The sequence below is a fragment of the Anopheles merus genome, chromosome X, assembly GCF_017562075.2.
Source record: "Anopheles merus strain MAF chromosome X, AmerM5.1, whole genome shotgun sequence".
In the NCBI taxonomy this organism is placed as follows: Eukaryota; Metazoa; Arthropoda; class Insecta; order Diptera; family Culicidae; genus Anopheles; species Anopheles merus.
The window spans coordinates 12,339,977-12,364,023 of record NC_054081.1 but is presented as its reverse complement, the minus strand read 5'-3'; the positions used below and the strand labels follow the sequence as shown (position 1 = coordinate 12,364,023).

At 48.5% G+C, this 24,047-nt stretch overlaps 2 protein-coding genes across 2 annotated transcripts in view; both read right to left on the bottom strand.

The window, feature by feature from the left end:
* LOC121589947 (mitochondrial amidoxime-reducing component 1) overlaps positions 1 to 1,535 on the bottom strand; it is a 1,808-nt gene extending 273 nt beyond the window's left edge. The window contains exons 1-3 of the mRNA XM_041909244.1: positions 1,077 to 1,535; positions 147 to 1,011; positions 6 to 73 (exon numbers count right to left, since the gene is read on the bottom strand). Of these exons, the coding sequence (XP_041765178.1) occupies positions 6 to 73; positions 147 to 1,011; positions 1,077 to 1,086 (943 nt within the window). The 5' untranslated portion in view covers positions 1,087 to 1,535. The remainder of the gene's footprint in view (positions 1 to 5; positions 74 to 146; positions 1,012 to 1,076) is intronic.
* Positions 1,536 to 4,332: 2,797 nt separating this feature from the next.
* LOC121592094 lies at positions 4,333 to 23,586 on the bottom strand. Its single transcript, XM_041913385.1, has 8 exons — positions 23,225 to 23,586; positions 19,537 to 19,709; positions 16,590 to 16,694; positions 13,226 to 13,708; positions 11,012 to 11,226; positions 10,848 to 10,914; positions 7,038 to 7,208; positions 4,333 to 6,152 (listed from the first exon to the last, which is right to left on the bottom strand). The coding sequence occupies exons 2-8, from the start codon at positions 19,690 to 19,692 to the stop codon at positions 5,793 to 5,795; spliced, it is 1,557 nt and encodes a 518-aa protein (XP_041769319.1). The 5' UTR covers positions 19,693 to 19,709; positions 23,225 to 23,586; the 3' UTR covers positions 4,333 to 5,792.
* Positions 23,587 to 24,047: the final 461 nt, after the last annotated feature.

Here is a 24,047-nt window from a genome sequence, read left to right as displayed (position 1 = left end):
CTCACCGGCACGGCGCAGTCCGAGATGAATGCCGAACGCGGGTGACTCTCCGTACGATGGCAGCTGGCGGTACCTGCAAGCAGGAAATCGAAAAGCACCCTTTAGTCGTTATGCAACCCTTGTCCCCCGGGGCACCTAGCACTTACTGCTTGAGCGTACGCAGCGGCTCCTTGTCCGGATGGGCCACGCCGGACGCCGGATCGATCGTGGTGAAGATGCACCGCAGGCACGGCATCTCGTACCGGAACACGGCGTCCCCGATGCGAACCCAGCGCCACCGGTCCTCGCCGTACGGTTCCGGGCCGCGCACGACAAAGTTCGGCCGGAACTGCAGCGCCGTCACCTTGTTCTCCAGCCGCCGGTTCAGATCGGTGACGCTCGCCTCGTTGAACAGCATGTAGCTCGTTTCGTCCTGCAGCGAGCCGGTGTCGCCGCCGTGCCGCCGGCGGCTCGTATACTTCAGCGGATAGTAGCGCAGCCGGTAGCCGTCCTCCTTGTCGAGCAGGTAGCGGGAAAACCACCGGGCCGCCTCGCTGCCACAGTCGACCGTGGGGACGGTTTCGCCCCAGACCGTGCTGCGCGTCGAGTCGGCCGCGCCCAGCGCGCCCACCTCGATCCGCAGCTCGGGCATGCCGGGCGCGGTCAGGTACATGGTTTCGAACCGCTCGTCGAACCGTGGCTGCACCAGCACCATCTTCGGCTTCATGCGCGCCGTCACGAACTTGCCGTCGGCGTTGGTCACCATGAAGGTGCGGTCGCGCAGCAGGTTCCGCTGCGGCCCCAGATCGGCACAGTCCGCCCGCTGCAGCACGATCGGCGCACACGACTTGACCGGGTAGATGTACAGCTCGGTCAGCTCGCCCGCCTTGCGCCACTGCTTCGGCGGTGTGTTGTCGATGTGCCGCTTCACCAGAAAGCCGCCGGCGGACAGGAGCGCCACGCCGCCGACACCGGCCGCCACCAGCAGCGCCTTTTGCGACGCCGACAGCTCGCCGAACTCGGCGACAAGCTCTGGAAGGAGAGATGCGGTCGGATTAATTGCGTCGTTCGCGACCGAAGTTAGCCTATCTGCTTACTTGACAACATTTCCGAACAGCGACTGAAGTATGGAAAAATGTGAAGACCCTTTCGGCACGGTGTAGTAGGTTAAAGCTTCACCGAATCACGTCCCTCTGCCTTTCAAAGCGGCTGCACAATGAATGTGCGCTCGTAACCGAAACTCCCACTTCCAGCGCACTCTAGCACTCCATCCGCACAGATAAACCGAATCTTTTTTTACCTCCGCGAATCAGCTGATGGCGTGGTGTGGGTTTGCAATTGTGTTGGTGGTGGTATTTATTTTGCGAACCTTTTGTTATTCTTTTTTTTTTCCTCTCCTACTATTGGTGAGAGTGACCATCCGCACACACTGACGCACGCGGCCACGCTCTCGGCAATGGGCTACGACGCTGCGACGAAGAATAGACGGCTTCTATCTTATCGAAACGGACGGATTTGTTGGTGGATCGCTTGCTACAGTTCTCGGTTTGTTGTGTGTTGCGGGGTCGCGACGATTCAATTGAGGTTAAACAATCGCCGTTTGTGTGCTGCGTTATGTTTGTGCGCGCGTCCGTGCTATCTGCCAAAACACAGACACACACACACACACACACACACACGCAAACACGACGAGAGAGGCTGCCTCAAATACGTTCTAATATTCGCGATTGAATTAAAAATATTGGACGGACATTCGGATGCAGATTGAAACATTTGGTTTACGTTGGAAATGATACCCTTTTGATGCATATTCTCAAACTCTTAGTTGGTGACTAGCTTCCAGGTAAGCCTCTTTCTCTGGAATTAAGCTTCTCGTTTCGCAGAATTTGAAGATTTGAAGACTTACTCAAGAACTTCTATTACTAGTTGCATTAGTTGCGACATAAAACTGATTTATATACAGTGCGCTTAGGATAGTGGTGCGCACATAAATCCGCACAATATTTTTAAGAAAACGAATCAATGAGGCAAGGATACAGAGCTAGGCAACGGTATTCCCAAAAGCTATTGAATTCAAGTTGCACTTCAAAAGATACTTCTTCTGATTAGGTCCTGGATCAAACGTTGATCGCATGACAGTCCTGGTACTGATCACGAACCCATACCGATACCAGAACTGATCATGAATCCGTAAAGGTACTGACATTGGTCACCAATCCATACTAGTCTTGGAACCATAGTCATAATGGTCCTAGAGTTGATCCCATACTAGTCTTGGAACTGATACTAAACTCATACCTGTACTATAACTCATACTAAAACCCACACTCATACGATCCCATACTGGTCTTGGAACTGATAGTAAACTCATACCGGTACTATAACTCATACTAAAACACATACCGGTTCTTAAACTGATATTGGACCCATACAGGTCCTGGAACAAATAATGATCACTTACCAGTCCTGGAACTAATCACCATATCGTTACTGGAATTGACACTGAACTCATGCCGGTACTCTGACCAATCACAAACCCTACTGGTCCTGGAACTGATATTGAAGTCCTACCGGTACTGGATCTGATCCCGAACCGATAATGGTCCTGGAATTGTTGACAAATCCGTATGTCTCTTGAAAGGGATATCAGGTGCTGGAATGGAGAGCAAACCCATACCGGCGTTGGGAACTGATACTTAATTCATGCCGGTCCTCAAACTGTTCACGAATCCCTGTCTGTCTTGGAATGGATAATGATCCAATATGATTTCTGGAACCGTTCTTGTACCAGCCCATGAATTGATACTGGACTAGTGATGTGCTCTCTGGAGCGCACCCACGACTCCGATCTGACTCCGAGTATTGTTAGTCCGATTCAGACGCCATCAAAATGGAACCACTAGATCCGCCCGGAGTCGGAGTCGCTCGGAGTCGTTCGGAGTCATCCGGAGTCGACCGGAGGCCATCGGAGTTGGAGTCATTCGGAGTCGTCTAGAGTCTATCGAAGTCGGAATCGATCGGAGTCAACAGGAACCGTGCGGTTTAATGAGCTTGTCATCAGGTATTTCATTTCGTTGTGTTTTTTGTCTTTTATTTTGTGCGTGCACTTCGTATAAAGGCCTTTGTTTCGAAGGCCGACTCCGAATACCTCTGGATGACTCCGAATGACTCCGGACAACTCCAGACGACTCCGGATAATGCAGGACGGCCCTACCTTCTGGAGTCGATTTCGAATTTATCGGAGTCGGATCGGAGTCGACTCCGGATTTTTGCTAACTTTATCCATCACTATCACTACACTGTACACCATGCCGGTCTGGTGGTACAGTCTTCATCTCGTACGACAACATGCCCGTCATGGGTTCAAGCCCCGTATAGACCGTGTCCCCATACGTAGGACTGACTATCCTGCCATGGTAGCAATAAGTCAAAGAAAGCCAAGCTCACTTCACCAGTGAGTACAGGCAGGCCTTGACCGACAACGGTTGGTGTGCCAAAGAAGAAGAAGATACTAGACCCATATCAGTCCTGGTATTGATACTGAAACTGATATAAAATTCAAAGCTGTCTTGGAATTGATAAATAAACCCTGTTGTTGCAACTAATGCAACTAGTAATAGAAGTTCTTGAGTAAGTCTTAAAATTTTCAAATTCTGAGAAAATAAACGAGAAGCTTAATTCCAGAGAAAGAAGCTCACCTGGAAGTTAGTCACCAACTAAGAGTTTGAGAATATGCATCAAAAGGGTATCATTTCCAACGTAAACCAAATGTTTCAATCGATTTCGAATTTATCGGAGGCGGATCGGATTCGTTCGCGTTGAGATCAATATGATAAAAAGAGCTTGTGATTGTGTGGGAGAAACGCATTCTCCTAGGCGAGAATTTGCATGTCGGAGGCGATATTCGGAATATCAATTCGAATTCGCCGTTTATTGCTACAACCAAACCCGAACGGCTCCTAGAAATGATAGTGAAATCATACTGGTCCTGGATTTGATAGTGAATCGATCTTGAAATTGTTTTTGGTTTTATTCGTGAAATGTAACTTTGTTCTGATCATGGAATCGAAACAGTGCTTTTTCCAGTTCAGTAACTGATTCCTTCGATACTAAGTGGTCAAAGCTGCGCTGTACTTCCAAATACATAGCGCAGGTCTTTCTTCATAAATTTGTTTGCAAAAAGATGCAAGTTTACTGCTTTACTAGATTGCGGCGAATTGATACATACCCGATTTTATTAGTGTGTTCAGAATTGGTTAACCATGGGAGAAGAATGCTAGCTGCAATGGAAAGATCCGTAATATTCGGTGATATATTTAGAGCACCAAAGATAAGAAAATGTAACACAGCGCATTTAAATAATTTCATTTTTTTTTATTTAATTTGTTCGCTTCCTTCTTTCCGCCTTTCCATAAGAACTAAAAATTGTCCGCCATTACAACATACATACGTAAATAATATAGTATTGATAGTTATGCTTTTTTTTCAAAAGTTGTTGCTTTCCTTCTTCCTTAGTGTTTTTTTTTGTTCAGTAATAAAAAATAATCACTTTATTTTTCTAGATCGTAATAGCAGCGCGTAGAAGGCTGAAGGCATTTGCTAGACAAAAACAAATAGCAGAAACAATGGAACAGGGCTAGTCTGGTGAGGTTAAAAGGGGCTGAAAGAAAGGTAACCTAGCGATACTTCCCACGCCACATGCGTGTGGCGTGGATGTTGCTGTTTCTGTGACTGAATTTCTAATGGAAGCCGTTGCTTTAGCGTTATTGAGCAATAAGTGTAACCTAACAAGGTGAGAGAAAGAAAAATACACGATTCCAAGGAAAACCCTACACAATCTCAGTTGAATAATAGTGTCACCTTCATCCAAAAAATAATAATAAAAATAAAATAAAAATTCATTACATTATTCCTTGCCTACAATTCCACAAACAAACGCCTAGTATGATACATTTCCGTAAATTTGATTTCATTTTATTTAATGTGGATGATCGAAGAAGACATAGAGCATAGAGCATAGAGCATATAGAGATAAAGGAAAGAAAGTAGAAAACAGTAGAAGTAGTGTGATAGAGTGAAAAAAAGGAAACCAAAGGGTGGAAACAGTTCACAACGAGAAGAAAAACAAGTGAAGATGCTTTGTTTACCTCAGAAGAGTGAATAAATTACTAGCGAGGAAATTGTTTTGCCAAGTATAAACAAACGAATGTGTCGAAAGAGCAAAGAGAACAGAAAAAAAGAAAGACAGTTTATGAAAACAGTAACAGCACAGTGAAGGAAGATGATGGTAAGAAAAGATAAGAGACTAAAGAAAGATAGAAAGGAAGTAAGAAAAAGAAAAGAAATAGAAAATGAAAAGAACAGAAAGATGAAGAGATGAAAATTGACAAATATTTACAAAAGGCACTGATGCGGCGCACTAAAACCTACATGCTTAGAGCCGTCGCATTTCGTGATGGTGGTTGATGTGTATGAATTGAAAATATCTAAGAAGTTATCCTGTTTTGCTCCTTTGCCGGAAAGTTAATCCTAACAACACACACACACTATGCGTAGTACATCCTCCCCTGCGATGTTGATGTGTGTTCCTGACCAAACCCTTGATGCCTTACGTGAAGCTGTACACCATCTTGGGCCGGCTCTGCTTGTTCGTCCTAGGACTTTGCGATTGGTAGTGATTGGTAGTAGCAATGTCGTCTGCAACTGATGTAGTCGCCATACATCAAGCATCAAACACAGAACAAAGCGAAGTGAGTACCTCACCGAACCGGGGACTCACTTCGCTTTCAGCAAATCAAACACTCAACGATGCACTAGAATCCAAAAATAGACGTCAGTGAGAAGGGCGCCGGTTCGTCTGGTTGGGATGGCGGCGGTGTGCTCTGCTCTTTGAGTGTGTCTGGCTTGCCATCCGACACGGTCGTCGGTGTCGTTGGCTGCTCAGGCGGGGGAATCACACCAAAGCCCGACGACACCAGACTCTGCAGCCCGGGCGCCAGTCCAATGTCGATCGGTGCTGCCAACGTTTTCAGCACCGCGACCTCCTTCTGCAGCTCGTTCACAATCGCTTGCGTATCGTTGGTGATTTCATTCGAAATGCCCGTCATTGTGCCCGAGATGTCAAGGGAGGGCAGCGTCGGTAGGGCGGGACTGCTCGCCTCGAACAGCATCGGCTGCAGATACATATTTTGACAAGCACATTATGCTGAGACTGAGACCACACATTTTGCTGGAGCAAACTGTCTGCAAGGGTGACAGATTGTCTCCTAGGGTTATACAAAAATAATCTGGAAAAAACTCAAAGCAACGCTTAGGTTTCGTTGCCTTTCGTTGACTGACATTGCGACAAGAGGTGACTGACATTGAGTATGGGTCGCGACCACACGGTACTGACGATCTTGCAAGAGGAGTTTTATGGGTGCGTTCTTGTTTTGCTACCAACAAATAGGACGTAACGATGAGAGGGAATAACGGTATGCGATGTGCGCTTGAGGAGAAACTATATGATCGGGATGAAGGGAACATTCCCCGGGTTCGGGGGTAGGCGCCTACGGTTTGGACGGCATAAGCTGCACGCTATGACAAGGGATATCCCAGTGGTTGGGGAAGATGCCTGATGTAAGGTTACTAAGATGTTGGATAGGTTGGTGGATGTTTTTGTTTGTTCTCTTTTTTTCCGGCAATGATGATGATCAGGTCACGAAAAGGAGCTAGGATGAAGAGGAGCTAGTAGGGAGTAAGTGTCGGTGAACAGGAGTCGGGAAGGCAATTGTGGACGCCGAAGAATGGTAGATCCTTCGCCCCGTTTTGGCCATCCGCTAACACAACCACCCACACACACACACACTTAGAAACCATCTTAGATGAGTGACGTAATTAGGCGTGCTTTAAAGTTAACCACTCGTTCACTGGTTTGTGCGATTCGCTGTGGAAGAAAAAGAAAGGGGAGGCACAAAAATGGGAATGTAAGGTGATTGCACGATGAGTGTGAGGGTGTGATGCCGTGTACAAGGGAGGGGCAGGTCGTGACGCAGCAGCGGACGGCTGTTGGAGCTTACCAGAATCAGATCCTGGATCAGGTTGGAGAGACCACGGTTGGCCAGCACGAACAGGCGCGTCACCGGTCCGGGAATGCCCTCGGTGTAGCCGTCTCCCTTGCCGAGGTCGTGGTCGTCCGGGGAGTGAGCCTTCTCGTCGCTCTGTTCCGTGCCGGAGCTGCCCGAGACAAGCTGCAACGTGAGCGGATCGTGAAGAAGGAATCAGTGAAGGCCGTGCAGTGAGGGTGAACGTGTCAAAAGGATCTCTAGCTTAGCTAATAGAATGATGTAACATGGCGTTGGTTTCGGATCGCGCTTGGTTGAACGCAAATGAAGCAATGAGATGGATTAAGAGTCAGAGAAATCGAGAGGAAGAGAGAATGAAAGAGAAGAATGACAGGCAGGAGAGAAAGAGAGAGAGAGAAAGAGAGAGAGAAAGAGAGGAAGAGAGAGGGGGAATTCGGCACGATGATGGGAATTAGTGGGAATATGGGCACAGTATGGATTAGTAAGAAAAAGAGAAAGCTAGTACAGGGACAAGGTTTAGTGTCTCACGCGCAACATAAAAGCGACTGTAGGAGCAATGACAGTGGTGTTAATGGGAGCGAGTCGAAGACCTTCTTATTAAATGTAAGATTTTTTGTATGTACAATTACATGCGCAGGTGTGCTGATGGTCATTTAGAAACAGGGTATTACATCGATTGTACGATCACTGGTAGGAAACCCGCTCTATGAGGAACACTACCAGACTACTAAGCGAAGAACATACCACGCAAACGTTAATACATCCACACATTCAGCCACATGCATATAAACATTCACACTAACTCACACACATACACACACGGAACATGGTTACATAAATAATTTGAAATTCTCAACAAGTCATGTGAGCGAAAGGATAGGGAAATGTGGTGCGTGAAACACTGTGAAGGCCACTATTGTTGTACTATTTGCTAAGGTTACGCATTATCCGCTTCGGGGCTGCAATTTTTTGGGGACAGGCAGGACTGCTCTATTTGATTTTCGCGCTTTGTTTTACGAAGATATCCAGTACGTTGACGTAAGGTTGAGGGATACGTGTTTTTTTTCTCTCTCTCGTTCGTTCGGCATACACTTCACCGGCGCAGTAATGGTGGTCAAAGTCATGTATCATGAAAGGAGCTCTAAACGGCTACTGATTTGGGCGGGCGCGTTTGGCAATATTCTTCCATATTTTAGGTTCGTTTCGATAGTCAGTTGGGGATCGTTTGCGACAGGATTTGAGGGAATAGGGTAAAGGGTCTAGGAGCTAGGGAAGATTTGGGAACATAGGAAGGTGGGACATAGAGGGTGAAAAGTGGCGATAGCACGTAAAAACAGTATTGCATTTCACGGCAGGCACTGGATTAATTTGGTTAAAGGTGTACAATGGTAACTGAATGAGTTGGTAAGGGAATTAGATCGGTGTAGGTAGAGAGACAGACAGAGAGAGGGAGAGCTGTTAAGCTAAGTCGAGTAGGCAGAGAGAGTGTTGTATGCTCGGGCGATTAAGATAACAAGCTCGTAAGATATCTGGAAAACGGAAATCGGAGCAGCAAGAGTTTCTTAAGGATTAGTATACATATTAGAGGGATAGTTTATGGCAGCTTAGTACAAAAGAATAGTGAGAGGGAATGTAAAGCAGAGACAATGGGACAATGTAGAACATCTAGTAAAAGCTCAAGACATAATAACGAGTAATAGAGGATGAAACAAATTTGAGTAACTGAACACGTGTTAACCTTGATGATATGATTGAGATTAATTAGTAAACCTGTGACAATACTATGACAGAGGATCATTCCACAGCGTGCCGTGTAAAGAAGCAGTTTTTGCAAACGGTGAGAAGAGAGAAAAGGAAATGAAAAGATAAAGAGAGAGAGATAGAGAGAACGATAGAAATGGGGGGATAGAGAGAAAGAGAGAAATAAAGAGCATCCGATTGGAGTGTTTTCAATAAAATAAATCACATTTTTTTATGTCTAAAATCTAAAACGTTACAATAGAGAGATAGAGAAAGAGAGTGAAAGAGAAAATTGAATTGAGGGGAAACGAATAGAAGGACGGCACTGAAGATAATTTTATGTACAACTGTGAGCGACGTATACGTGAAGTATGACATGAGGTACAAAATTTAGTCCTTCGAACCGGATCGGTCAGACCGAACACGGAACAGGTACGGAAACGCGTTAAAACATGAAGCGTGAGCACAAGGTCCGAAAGGGAGGGAAAAAAGGCTTTACAGTAATGATTAATTTAGGGGACCAGAGGATGGGAGGGGAACAGGGAGGGAAAAGTCAGATAGCTTTTCGCGGAGTACAAATGGTTAAACAAGAACGGAAAGTTGAAGTTGGGCTTTGTTTTTTGGATACTGTTTGGAAAGTAAAGAAAGGGTCGGAGGAAGGGGGGAGGAGGGGGGGGGGAAGTAGAGGGATGGAAATTGGACGGGATTTTGAAGGGAACGGGTGGTTGCTTTCTTTTTTTGTTGTTGTTGTATTGGTTTTGTTCTTTTGATGGTATTAATTGAAGGGTCTAATTACCGGAGAGTGGCTATGAGAGGTGGCAGAAGAGGAAGTGGAATGTCCATCGTCATTACTGTCGTCGGTCTCTAGCGCGGTCGTCAGCGATTCGGTGCCGGCCACGACCCGATACACGGTTCCGGCGGCACGCGCGGCACGGTCCGCTGCCCGCTGGTGTTGGAATATGCGAGTGGATGCGTTCAGTTCAGTTTTTGCAGATGCTACAAAGTTTAGCATTTTGTTTGTTTGTTTGTTTTTTTTTATTTGGTTTGTTTTTTGGTTTTGTTCCCTTCGCTTTGCTACTGTACTGCCATTTCAAATGCGAACCAGATTGTACAAGCGAGACGTCACACCACAGCACCTTTTATAGCTTATGTTTTTTTCCTATCTTTGGTTTTTTTCCCATCGACACCACCATCAGCATCCATCGTGCATTGATGACAACGCGATCGGTATTTAATTTCAGGTAGTCAATTTTGCCGTGTTGTGAGTGAAGGGAGGGGTATGGAAAGGCGAGGGGGGGGGGCGTTAGGGATGGAGAGAGAGAGAGAGAGAGAGAGAGAGAGAAAGAGAGAGAGAGGAGTTCAAATGATTCTGTCAAAATTGGAGGCGAGTATTCTAAGCAGAATAGTAGAATCCCGATGCGTTCCTATGCGATAGATGTGTGATGCTGCGATGGCAGTAGTTGCAGAGAGAGAGAGGTGGTAATAGGTAATAATGGATTACAGGAGATGAAGAAGTAGAGCAGTTGCGGGGGTTGTTGAAGAGAGGGAATGGGGTTGAGACAGAATTGCTGGTGAAGGTGGTACACCCATTACTAGAAGTGCGTTGTTGTACGTGCGTGCAATTGTTGATGTCTCCTGTACTGTCTTGGGGATGATATTGTCGTGTAATTAAGGTAGCATTTGAATCAGGTAGGAAGGTTGGCACACTAATGTCTAAGGCCAGAGGTTCTGAGAGACACAGCTGTGCGTGAGAGCGTGAGAAAAACTGAAAAGATGGCGGGAGATGTTTGGAGAAGCTGCTCCAGCCACTCACGCACTATTCAATTTTTCCTGTACTTCTGTTTCGCCACACTTCACGGTTGACCTGTGGATCTCATCCTCGCTTGCCGTTTGGTACTACCATCATCCAGCTGAATGTGTTTGGGGTTTGTTTCTTAGTGCAAGTGTACCGGGTAACGGGCAGTGTTATACATTGCACGGAGAGACTCCGTCGAAGGACGTACATCATACGCGTTTACGCACGGAGTACTCCAATACTAAAGACTTTACCACGCGAGTACTTACACGGATGATATCGAACAGGAAGTTGCCGGAACCGCCGCCGCCGCTGCTACCTCCGAAAGACAGGAATCTGTTGGGTTTGGAAGAGTAAAACACAAAAAAACAAAAAACAAACAGATATAAACATCAAAACGGTTCTGCAGCGGAGTGCCCTACCCTTATCCTACCTCTTGTTGCGATCTTCATCGTTACCCTCGGAGTCGAGCGTCAGCTCGTCCAGGCTGGAGCTGTTGGCGGACGATTCGGCTGCGTTCTGGTCGTTGGACGAGGCCGCCTTCTCTTCGCCGGTGGCGCGGGCTACCCGGATCGCATTCAGCGTGTCGCTCAGGCCGGCCAGATCGAGCCCCTCGAGCGTGTTGGCGTTCTCGTTAGTCGTGATCTGCTGTGATTCGCACAAGTCGCACGCAGCGTGTCACAAGGCGGCGGACGGTGAACGTTCGGTGTGGTGGGAGTGTGTTTTACATTTGTTTGGTTTGTTGTCGGTTGTTGGATGAGGACAAGGAAGGATACAGCGCCGTACAACAGTTTCATGCCCAATGATGGTGAGTATTATGGGTGAGGGGGGGTTGGTTTTTTTTTAAACGGTTGAGTGTTTTAGTACGATGATGTTGGTAATGTTGCATTTTACATGTTTTTTTTTTGTTTTGTTTTCGAGGCGTGTGGCGTACAGTTGACCGGGAGCAACGGTTTCGATCCATAGGCGGTGGCGAATAACACACAGAATACACACACGCATTTACACACACACGCCCACAGCGACACGACAGGATGGAAGAGATGAAGAGATGGATATGGCGTTAATGATAGGGAATTTGATAGGTTCATTGCATGCAAAAACAAAAATGAAAGACGCTGTGATAAGGTTTTACAACGTAACTAATGTAATACATATAGATATATATGCATGTACATGTATACATATATGTATATATTTGTTGAATAGCCTGTACATCGTCTCTGTATACCCCTCCTATCTGCTGGTACTACGCAAAATACTTAACTAGGCTACTACAAACAAAAAATGCCGCCAGAGGGCCAACCACTAATGACTACGATACGGTTTTCTTTTTAAAGTTTTGCAATGGTGATCATGAGTTTGTAACACAGAGTAGACAGAAGATAAAAATGAGCTGATGAATAGGATTTTGTGTAGAGTTCCGATAGAGAGAGAGAGAGAGAGAGATAGTGCGAAATAGAGAAAATGGAGTGTGCTACATAGAACAAAAAGGAGTCCAGGAATGTGTAGGAATTGCGTACTGCAAAGTGATGACGGAACAAAGTGAGGTAAAACCGAGTGCAAGAGGATGAAAAGTGAAAGCCAAATGCGTTCAAAAAAGTTGAGCAGACCACGGCGTAGTCTGGAATAGTCGTTACCAACACCTTTCCCATCGCAAACGGGAAACACTCATGCTGTCTACCTTCGTTGAAATTGATAATAATAGTAGCTAAATGCAGAAAACAGTGCACCGATGATACTATGAACGAGAACGAAAGAATCGTGAATTTGGTAGAGCCACCAAGTTGTAGGCTATGATTGATGGAGATGGTTTAGGTCGACAGAAGAAGATAGGGAGCAAAAGGAAAACAGAGAGAATGAGCGAGAGACAGAGAAGGATGCGAAAGAGCTTCGCAAGAGCGAGGATGAGTGAAAGAGCAAACGACAAACAGTGGGTAAGAAAGAACCTATGCTTCACAGCGTAGGCGATGAGAATGCTATGAACAGAAGCACGTCCTGGGGATTAGACTTAACCTACAGAAGAGTGGTACAGTAATCTATCAACCAAACTATTCCGAGAAAGAGAGAGAGAGTGAGAGTGACAGAAATAGATTAAAGAAACGATTCATGGATGAAAGAAAACCTCCTCCACATGGTAGACGACTCCATCGCGTTGGAGGTGACGAAGAATTCACTTCCTGCAGGGTTGTAAGTTACCGAAGTAGTAGACCATCCTCAGATGCGATTTACGATGCCAATTTCCCTAGACTGGTCGACAGAGCACTGGACCCTGTGTTTGGTTTTAATTCCCGGAGCTCGCATCGCAATGCGTACAGAGATATAGAGACAGAGAGTGAGAGTGAGGGTAGCTAGAAGCTAAACGCTAAAAGTACTCTGTTAGCTACGCATTAAGGTATAAGAGCGGCCGTATGGATTTAGAATGGAAGGATAGAAGGAAGAGCCATGTAGAGCTACTACAGCCCAGCTAAGGTCTACCAGCTGTATTGCAACCTCTTTGCTAAGTAAATGGGAGCTTAGATGGGGCGGGTTGATTTGTTTTTGCTTTGCTTTTGCCTTCCCAGCAAGGCTTCCCGTTCCCGCGCGGAAGCCGAAGAGAAACGGGGCCGCATTCGGGCACCGTTTCTGCCACTCATCGCACTCATACCAGATTGGACTCGGTGGCGCTGGTCGTGGTCGGTGCCGCTGTCGTCGGCGCTGCGTCCGCCGCCGGTTCGCTCGTGCCCGTCGCCTCGCCGAACTGTCCGGCCAGCAGGTCGATCCGGTCGTTGGCCGACTCGGTCGCGGTCGCCGCGGTGACGGTGGCCCGCTTGCGCACCTCGTTCCGGTCGTCGCTGTCGCCGAGCCGCAGGGAGGGTGCACCAGTCGTCGCCTGATCGTCGGTATCGTCCGAGGGCGGGAAGGTCGGCAGGGAGATGCTCACCTTCGGCTTGCCGCTGTCCTTGCCGCTGTCCTCGCTGTCGTCGTCGTCGTCGAAGTCGAAATCGTCGTCGTCATCGCCGGTGCTGGAGCCACCATTGTTGTTCCCGCCGCCGGTGCCGCCGCTCAGGCCGAGCCCGCTGCGCAACAGTATCGGGCCGATCGTGCGGAACAGGTAGGACGTGATCATCTGTATCTTTTGGTCCAGAATCTTTAGTGCCCACGTCGCACGTGTCGGTACGTGAAGCGGCCGGAGTTTGTTCGTGTGTTACAGGCCCGAGGTACAGCAAGCGCGCGCGTGCGTGTGGTTGGGAAGGCATATTGGGTTTGGAGGACTTTAATTAACTTTCTGATACACTTGTGCTGTTTGCGAGAGTGGTCGGGCTGCGGGTTTTGTACTTGTACTACTCGTGTGTCGTGCGCCAGAATGCTCTGCTGATTGTTTCAAAATTTAACCAAACCTCATTCGGCACGCAATGTCTGTCGTGTGTTTACTACAATCTTGCCAATCTTGAAGTTGGCAGGCTTTAGTTCCGAAATGTTTCGAGATAGCTCTAACAAGAAAACAAAACCCCCTAAGGTCAATCCGATGGGCAGTAGACGCTAAGTCAAAGGTACTATGATGCAGAATGAGTTATTGTACGGGATAAGAAACGGAGACAGAGATGTCCCGGTTTGCAAGCAAACAAGCTTTGGAGTACGAGGGGTCTCGCGCGAAGAAACGCTTAGATGATCGTCAGAGTTCTGATACTGTTCCGGGTGTCCGGGATGGATGGCGTGTGGATATGTGATGACGGTTTGAAGTGCGAACGATGAGCTACAACTTTAGTTTACTGGTTGGTTTGGATGTCGAATGACAGATGGCGCCTACTGGCGGATGACGGATGATGGATCATGGATAATGGTGACGACTCGGTCGGTGGCGCTGATGTATGAAATGAGTATGAGGCACGATCCCGATATCAATGAGGCATCGATCGGTGGACTGGCGGAAGTTGCTGGAACCGGTGGATCGGTCGTAGTATCTGTAATGCTTCATCGTGGAGAGATCTTCTCGGAGCTATTTTCGCTTCTAGCCACCTTTCCTTCGCTGGTGTTATTTCTGTTATCCGTTCGTGGTGCGATCTGTGTACTTGGTCGGTTTCAGAGAACAAACGAAGGGTCTGGAGAAGGTCCCACCCTCGAGGGCAGAGAATTGGGCCACTCGTGATATGCAACCAGATTATTAGATTGCGCCGCTTATGATGACAGTGTCGAAGGTACACGCATTACAGAGAGATAGGGAGAGGGGGGCGCGAGAGAAAGAGAGCTACGCCAATTCGCCAGCCAGAGATGGCTGCTGGCCGAGCCGGTTCCAATCCCGAGGCGAAGTCGGCACCGTTCTCAGGGGTTGGACTGTTGGACTTTAAAAATGAAAGTAGTTTTACTACTGCAGCCCGCCCCGTCGACGCCATCGGCTGGTTATTGCGGCCCGGCGACGGAGCATGGAGCACCCCAAGTTCCCCCTCCACCCACTTTCCCCCCTCATCTCCGCTCACTACGTACGGACGGCTTCCAGTAAGCCTGCTGTCCTTCGACCAAACCGCTGCTGCTTACGGACGGGCGGAAGAGGGAGCCGAAGGGTTTGCCGAAGGTGGCTCAGAAGCAGTTCCTTTGCATCCGCCGGGTGGGGAGGGGCAACCAAATGGACGAAAGATGAAAAAAACAACAACAACAACAACAACAACGGCAGCAGCAACAAACCCGATACACAGTACCGCCCAGTGGGAGGAAAAACCCAACCCCCACGGGCCGGATAGGAAGATTGATCTCGAACCTGCGGTGTGCGCTGGTGTTAGTGATGCCCTCGCACGCCCGCTTGCAACAGCAACCGGGCCGATACGAACGGTTGATGGGGCCTCCGCTGCAACTTCAATGCGATGGAAGAAGCCAACCTTCTTGCAAACGACGGGGGAATGTGTCATGTGTCCGACACCGAAGACGTACAACACCGAATGCTTCCTCGTTTCCAAGCGATGTGGACAATCGTAACACCATCGGGCAACGCAATGGAGCGCAGCGATTCGCAGCATTTTTTGTTTGTATGTCGATCGAATTACCCAATTCCGCTTCCGCAATACTTCAAACAGCAGACCAAAGAAGACTGAACTGAATGGGGCAGAGTATCAGCCTAAAATCATTTAAACTTTTTCAACACAAGAGCCGAGAAAAGCAGGGAAGCTCGTACAGTCTCGCAAAGTCCTTAAGATATGGTTCAATTCTGATTGCGATGATTGCTCGAAACGCAGCGAAACTGTTCATCCAAATTGGAAAGCTATGCTTGAACACATACACACTCGCCGTAGCGAAACCACTGGGTGCAAGGATTGTGCCACGTGCGCTTATTGTTTTGTATCATCCGAATAGTTTGTCCAGAGGGGTGCACTAAGGTGCCTACCGTAACGCAATATTGGCAAAGCTAGGCGGGTGATCGGTGATTCCCAGTTTTGCTTAAAGGCGACAACATGAGTGTGAATGGAGGGGTGGGGTGGTAAGATGCATTCATGAGGCTAATGGATGAAGTGGAACGTTTCTTTTAGCAGGCAGATACAACAAAAGCGAGCCACTGCTATTCGCATGGTGGAATAGGATCAAAGTGCTGCTAGCTTGTAATGTGAGGACTTTGAATTTGCTCTTTTTTATTTTAGTGAAAGGGATCTACGCTGTCAGTGCAGTGGGAGGTGGAAGGTGTGTGGGGTGATGGAGGGGTATGAGCAGGTGAATGGCAATTTACAATTGAACCAGATGAACATTTGGGTTTCGTTGTTGGGGAGCGTAAAGGGTGATCGAATCGTCAGAAGCTTGGGTACTGTACTGCTTGTTTATCTTTGCATCAAAACTTGACGAACTAGTAGTTACTATTGGCTACAACAAGGAAGCAAGGCTCGTTTTAATCCTTCCTTCCCCTCCTCTAGAGCTAGTTTGGAGTCTGACCCTAAACAAAAATATGTGTGTATGTATGCGTGTGTACGTGTTTGCTTTGTACAATCATGTTTGTGTTTGATAATTACAAAAAAAACAACCTGATAGCCATTTCCTTGCTCATTTCATACCTGAGAGATCGTTGGGAAGAGCTCCCGCAGGATGCCGATGGTACGTTTGTTGCGTTCGTTGATTTTCTGATCCTCCGAGTTGACTAGGGTAATAACGTCCAGCTCCTGTGATGTGCCGAGAAATAGGGGTGCAGAAGAAGAAAACAAAACAGTCAAACATTTTGGGTTAAAAATAAACACGAACCAAAGTGCCTGCTACGCGCAAACCATTACGCACGTGCCGATCATTACATCATCTTCCTTCGGCGGTACCGGGGCCGTACCGTGCGCGCATGGAGAAGACTCCTACTAGTCACAAACAGTGCTTCATAGCTTTTTGCTTTCTTCTCGCTTATGTTGACAGCTGTGCGGGTAACGACTCACAACGTCAACGACGTCAACGGATTTTTAATTTGCTTTACGTGATATAACCCATTGCGCGTGGGGTTGACCACACATGTAACGTTCCACCCCAAAAGAGGACCCCGGCGCTGGAATGCAACCGTTTTGGAATAGTAATCGAATTGCCCTTGGTATCAAAAGCATGGCCACGTCCAATAATTGACATCCTGCTGGAAAGTGGCGAGCCGGCACTATGATGATGGTTTATGAAAGTGTAACGCTCGCACGATGAATGGATTATGTATGCAAACGCAAGCCAGCTTTGCGCCAAACACTCAGCCAGACAGAGTGACCAAAATTATGCATTACAGGGTTTACCTGGGATTCTTATAGCTGTGGGACACTTTGTTGCCTCCTTGTTACTGGAAATGAACTTAATCTAAAGTGAATTGGAATTTATGGCACCCTTGTTTGACAAATCCAATAGGAATTATCAAGGAGCCTGTTCAACAAGGGTGCCATATAGTCCAATTTCTATCATATCAAGTTCACTTCCCATAAGAAATAGTCTGGGAAGTGTCCCACAGCTATGAGAACTCATGGAAAACCCTGTATTCCCACAGAAAGCTCTCACTTTTTCTAGGTCTTTCCCTTTTCCTTTTGGTGGGCCCATTGCCACTCCAAAACGATCGCTCAAACAAATCTGCCAGTGTTACGCCTATCTGATGTCCTACTTTGTTTGTTTTTTTTTTGTTGTTGCTGTCGTTACCATCGCTACCTCTTCAGCCCACATGCCATCACGGCGCTCTGCGTGTGTTGGTTGGTGCGTTATGAAATGCGTTACGAGCTGCTGCGCAGCCATTTCGTTTCGCCTGTTCATTAGCTAATGTGAGTGTTATCACCCTGTGTATTGAGGTGTCCTAAAAAAAAGAAAGACGCCCTCGTTGGTTGCACGACAGCTTATGCACAGCCGGTGATAATCCATCCAAACACAAGCTGACAGAAAAGGGGGGGAAAGCGAGCGAGCAGGCAAGAGAGAGAGAAAATGATTCCAATGCTGACCTTTTCAACTGCAGCCGATCGGCGAGTGGGAAGAGAAACGAAATTTCACTGGTTTACGATAAGTTTATAGATACACGGTTTGAGGTTTAAGTTTCTCCCTTCTCTCTGCTCGCCTGGTTGTGGCCGATTGTGTCACACTTTTTTTTTGGAAAGTCACACTCATACCATCCTGCTCGCTCGTGCTCTCTCTCTTACTGCCTACCACTGAGTCACTTAAAAATTTGAATAATCGAAGGCGTTTCAGTTTTAAAAATGGTCACAGTTGAACAGCCAAACGAGCTTGTTAATCTTGCTGGTCTTTGTTTTTTTTTGTGTGTAGTTTTCCATTCCTTCACCTAAAGCTAGCCAAGGTTAGTGGAGCGATGCAAATGTCTATCCACTATTCGGAGCAGGTCGGAAACCTTTCCGTGCTGACTTGATTGACTTGCTTGACCTTCGTTCGGTGTACTACCTTCTTTCTGGTTTTTAACCATGTGTGTTCCCTTTCCGATTTGACCAAAACCGCTTTGAAAGGTTCTCGACAGCTAACAGCATCTACAGCACCTGAAGCTACTCCAAAAGCTCCTTTCAGTAAAGTAAAAGTAGCTCCAATAAGTCACCCAAGCCCCAAACTCGTCAAGTCCTCGTACACCGATTCCACACTCCCCGGGGACTGGGAGGCTGCGAGATGAGATCATCGCAGCGATACCGCCAACGGTTCACTTGCGTACCTGCAAGCAACAAGCACAACCTCTAACGCATCTCAGCGACCTTCGGGAGTGTTGATTCGCGTGCCGACCGTGTCTGGCCCTCGAGGGACACCGCATACGTTCTCAGCATTGTTAGCGCTGCCACGTGCAGGCGGGAACATCTTCGCAACGCGCGATTGAAACGACCAGATACTGGCGCCCCCGCGCTCCACTCGCACCTTCCCCGTGCTGGGCAACGTGAAGGACGGGCACTGGGACTATATTTGCGCACACGCTACTTGCGCTGTGGAGTGTTTGATCGGGCGCCTGGCCCGGTCGGGCCGATAAAGCAAAACACGTGCGAGGACGCAGCGGCGGCTGGTTTCGTGCACGGCACGATAGCGATCATTTCCGCGACCGCGACCGCATCAGGCCTGCGAAATTGGTTTGACGAAGTGTTCGCTGCACTCCAAACACTGGGGGGGGGGGGGGGGGGGTAGGATGGCATTCGGTAAAATTAAAAGTTTTCAAACATACCCAACCGGCAGGGAAATTAGTTTCCGCATCTTTTGTAAAGATCACGCGTGTACCGTGCAAGGCAAGACCGTTCGACCAAAGGTGGTTTGACCAACAGCGTATTTGCATGTAGCAATAGTAATTGGGTGCATTCGATTCGATAATTTCTAAATTGGACACGCTAACCTTCGCGCCTCAGCTTTCAGCGCGTCCTTCTGTGGCCGCGCGGTAATTTGTTTTTAGACGCACGCGCGCGCTTCGACCTCGCAGGGTTGCTGGCGGCAAAAACGGGCCACCACCACCACCACCACGCAAGTATGATAGGGTCTTCGATATCGATTGCGCCGCTAGCCCCTCGGTTGCCCTTGCCCGTGCCTTACCTTATCGCCGTCGAGTGGGATCTTCATCAGCTCGATGTCTGTCTTTGGTTGGGGTGCCGGTTCCGGTGCGGGATCCGGTTTGGCCGCCGGTACCGGCACACCTAACGCCAGCGCCAGGGCACTGCATATCACAGCCGTCACTAGTAAGAACTTCATCGTTGCTGGTGGTGGTGCTGCAAACGAAAGAAAAAAGAGGAATTCGAAAATAGGAAAAACCATAAAACGACAACTCATACGCGATGGGGTTGGAGCGGCCGCGTGACCGAGGCCGAAAGTGACGGGGTGCATTGGATGGAAGAACTTTTTTTTTTTTTTTTTTTTTTTTTTTGGAGCACGATCGCGATCGATCGCAGCAGCAATAGTGCACAGCGACAAGGACGCCCTGTTTTGTCCCTCCCTGGCCGCTTGTTTTTTTTTGTTTTGATTTGCGAAAGGGACAACACATTCGGCCCGGGTCCGGATGTGGTGGGCTTTCCCTTTTTTCCCTTTCTAAAAACCTACAGCCGCCGCAGCGTGTGCTGGCTTGGCTACTGCGAACGCCCGCCAAGCTGCAGCTGCGTTTTCCTCTAGAGCCGTGTGGTCATCTTTATTTATTTTTTTTTTCGTTGTTGTGTGTTATTGAAAATGTGAATGCGTGAGCAGCGGCTGGCATTACGATGTGCTGTGCATACGTCAATTATGTACGCTCCAAGACCTTTAACGCCTGGACCGCAATTGACCGCGCGAGGGTCGTCAGAAATTGGAGAGTTACAATTTTATAATGTTTTGTTTGCCCACGTGCCAGTTTTGTTTCAGTAGCAATTAAATATCAATTGATCGTTTCTTGCTGCCCGGCTTTGTTTACCTTCCGTGTCTTTGCGGTCCTAATTCCTGCTGCTTGAAAAATGCATTCGCCCGAAAACCCAACGCCAATCGGCCTATCGGCTCAATGCCATTGGGTTGCCGCGAACCAGTCTTGGCCCGGTCGTGTTTCGGGACAAAAGCCGCAAGGCGAGCTTCCACCGAGGCGTACAGATTGCTGTGTGTGTGTGTGTGTACGGCAGAAGAGAATGTGGATCTCGATCCCGAATCAGGAAGTTGGATTGGAGCGGCCCGATATGTGGCAACGACCCCGCCGGCACCGCACTGAGTTTGCACACAATGCAGAGGGGAGGAGGGGAGTCCGTTTGAAGGACGAAACCAGGACACTGGGTAGCCCACTTGGCGGCGGGGACCCGTTGGCGGCCTCCAAAATTGGAGCAGTTGACTGGCGGCACCTTTCGAAAACAGGAAGCCCTTCGGGCCGTGTGGAAGGATTTCGAGTCGTATCCTTTGGTACTGGAAAGTGAAAGGTAACTAGGACCGACACAAGTAACACAACACAATGGGGAATAAAAGAGGTCGAAAAAAAAGAAGAAGAAGAAGAGGAAAAAAACAAAAACACAAATATCTTTGGAGTTCAACAAACGGTTCAGGGTTCGTCGCTTGCCAACTCTGTGCGCGCGAGCGTTGAAGTTGTTTCATTTTTACGAACCCGAAGTCGCTTTGTCGCCATTCATGCAGCTGGGATCGGACTAAGAAAACCGATAGCGAATGATGTGCTGCCTGCCATTAGTCAAACAAGAGCAAATGGCGGGAGGAAGAAAAAACAAATGGAAATAAAACAGTGACAGATTGCAAATAATGGCACCAACGCCATTTTGCCTTGCCACCGCGCAGAAAGGGGTATTACCCAGCGCGAAGGAGGCGTGTTATGCAATACGCCATCATACGTGTATTATTGTCATAATGTCAACCCCGTTCGGAGGACAGTGAAAGTCCTTCATCGGCACGTTACCGACACCCACACACACATACACACACAGAGAGACACATGCAATCGCTCTTGTAATAAGTAATCGAGCTCTGCACGCTGCGGTTTTGCGGCCCCAAACTCTCCCTCGGGCCGTGCCTTTGCTTCCACTCAGTTTTGTTCCTCCTTTGCGTTCCATTGGTGCCGTTGGTTCCGTTTTCCTTCTCTTCCCGGGGAGCTTTAAAAAGGGTGGCCAAGTGAAAGCAACCGCAGGCAAGGCGACAACACCCGTTTTTTTTTTCGGGGTGACGATGGCGGCATTCCATTCCAAGGCAAACCGTTCATTCGTACACGATCGCATACAAATTGTGTCTTGGGTTTGGGGTGTAGAATGAACACATGAAACGCATACAAGAGCGAATGGAGGGGGGTTTTTCTGTGATGCGAAACGATACCAAGGTGATACCGGAGGTGGCATTCGACTAACTAAAACAAAAGCAGCTTACAGAGTGGCAGTCGTCCACTAAATGCTTGCAAAAGAGAAAACTAAACCTGCGCTTGTAATCTCCGGAACCGTAAAACGATGGCTAGCTACGACTGGAGCTAGGCTTCAGGTCGCCTAGCTAAGCTTCAGCATTGCGGTCGGCCTAAACGGGCCGCCACTGATCCGGCAATCCGTAACGGCTCGCTGAGGGGAACAAGGGGAAAGCACGGGCGGCCGTTTTTCGTTACTCAATCGGTGGCACGGAGAGCCGTCTGGAGGACCCGCCGCAGAGAAGGAGGCCAAACGCATGCAACAGCACAAACACTCGACCCCTGTTGTCACCGCTTACCGTCTTGTTCCCCGCACGCTCCTCCTCCCCTCCCAAACCAGTGCGATAACCGGTTGAGGGGCGAAAATGAATGTCACTAAACCGCGCGGGAGTCCAGGCGCATGACTTTTGCTTTTTTGGGGGTTGTGAGTGAGTCACCCCGCAATACATAAAAACGGAAGATCTTCAGATCACCAAAAAAAAAAAAAGGGGGAGAAATGAAGGATCAAGCAACCGCACACGAATCTTGTTTGAGATTGAGTAAGAGCAGTAGCAGCAGCAGCAAACGAGTCCGTGCCGTGCGTACAATGGGGCGCGACCTTGATTGGGGCGCGACTGGTCAGGCACCCGGTTTCCGATGGCGTAATCTGGCGGGACACACACACACACGGACGCACGGACGCACGCACGCACACACTGTCCCCCGGGTGGATCACTTTTCCTCATTTGCTCGCTGCTGTCAGGCGTATGAGTGTGAGTGTCTGCACAGCAAATGTACATCACCGCGTGTTACGTGAGCACCGTGAGGCTCCCCCCCCCGTGACTGGTTCCTCTTTCCTGCTTCTGCGTTTTACGCCCCCTCCCACCTAGGCGAGTGTGCCATATTGCGCGGTGCTGGCGAGGAAGGGATTACAACCGCTTCCAAGAAAACCACCGTTTCGAGCAGCTGATCATAACGCTAACGCTTGCGCGCGCTAAGAAAAAGCGAGCGTTTCGAGCAGCAAACTAACACTTTCCCTTTTCGGGGCTGCCCGCTGCCAGCCTAGACGGAAACAACCACCTCCCCCCCCCCAATGGGAAAAGGAATTTTGGGTTTACTGCTTACTGTACAGAGCGTTTTGCATCAGATTAAGAGAGAGATAGAGAGAGCAAAAAAAAGAAAAATCAATGCTAAGCTGCACTCGATCACTCCCTTAGTTTCCTTTTTTTTCTACGATGGACCACACACACACATACACACCGCACACACACACACACACACACACATAAATGTCACACAAACACAGTGCGCGAAGGCTTTTTCCACTCCATCTGCATCCAGTCTGTCGCGGGCGCAACCGCGAGGAAGCAGGGGGATGGAATAAGGGCCTCACCTTTCGCTCACCTTTCGCTCGGTCGGCGCCGCTTGATTGCTGCTGCTCACGTCGAACCCTGTCGGTTACAACAACAACAACAACAACAGCAACGAAACTATACACTAACGCACTTGGGTAACGCTGCTGGGCTAGTGCCTGTCGGTGGTGCCGCGCTTGAGTAGCTTGTGGAGGCGGATGCTGTTGTTGCGATCGGTGTCTTGAGCGCACTGGTCGGTGCTGCACTGCAACCCGCGGCGACCGTTCTCGGCCGCTGAGTCCTCGTGCGATTATTGCTCGTGGTGGTGGGGGGTGGTGGTGGTGGTGGTGGTGGTGGTGTTGCTGGGTGGGAGGCGATTCAAAGTCGCGCACACCAACTCTTTCTCCCTCTGCCCTTTGCTCTTTTTTTTTTCAAAAATCTTTTTCTATCTCCCTTTTCAATTCGTATATCTCTATCTCTCTCTCCCTCTAAATATCCCTCTCGCTCTCGCTCTGTCTCTCTCTATCAGCGAACGAAAAATCACTCACGCAAGATAACCAGATAACAGTGACAGAAGCAAAAAAACAAAAACAAAACTTCAACCGATTTGTTGTCCGAAAAACCCCAAACAAACGGCAGCAACTGAAACCAAAATCACACAAACTGTCAAAACGGTGGCTGATGTAGCACTGGGAAGGATATTGTTGGTTGATAGTTGAAGCACCTTGCTGCTGCTGCTGCTGCTGTTGCGGCGGCTCCTCTTACTAAGGACCACTGTTGCTACTGTGCGGTGTAGAACTCGCGTGCTTACAGCGGAGCCGATGGTCAAGCTATGGTTGGGCGGTGACGTGCGTGCACCGCTTTTAAACTACACA

Coding starts and splice junctions, on each gene's coding strand:
- LOC121592094 (XM_041913385.1), bottom strand. CDS start 19,692: ATGAAGTTCTTACTAGTGACGGCTGTGATATGCAGTGCCCTGGCGCTG. Junction 13,709..16,589: donor TCTTCCCAACGATCTCTCAG/GTATGAAATGAG, acceptor TGGGCACTAAAG/ATTCTGGACCAAAAGATACA. Junction 11,227..13,225: donor GCGCCACCGAGTCCAATCTG/GTATGAGTGCGA, acceptor TGCGAATCACAG/CAGATCACGACTAACGAGAA.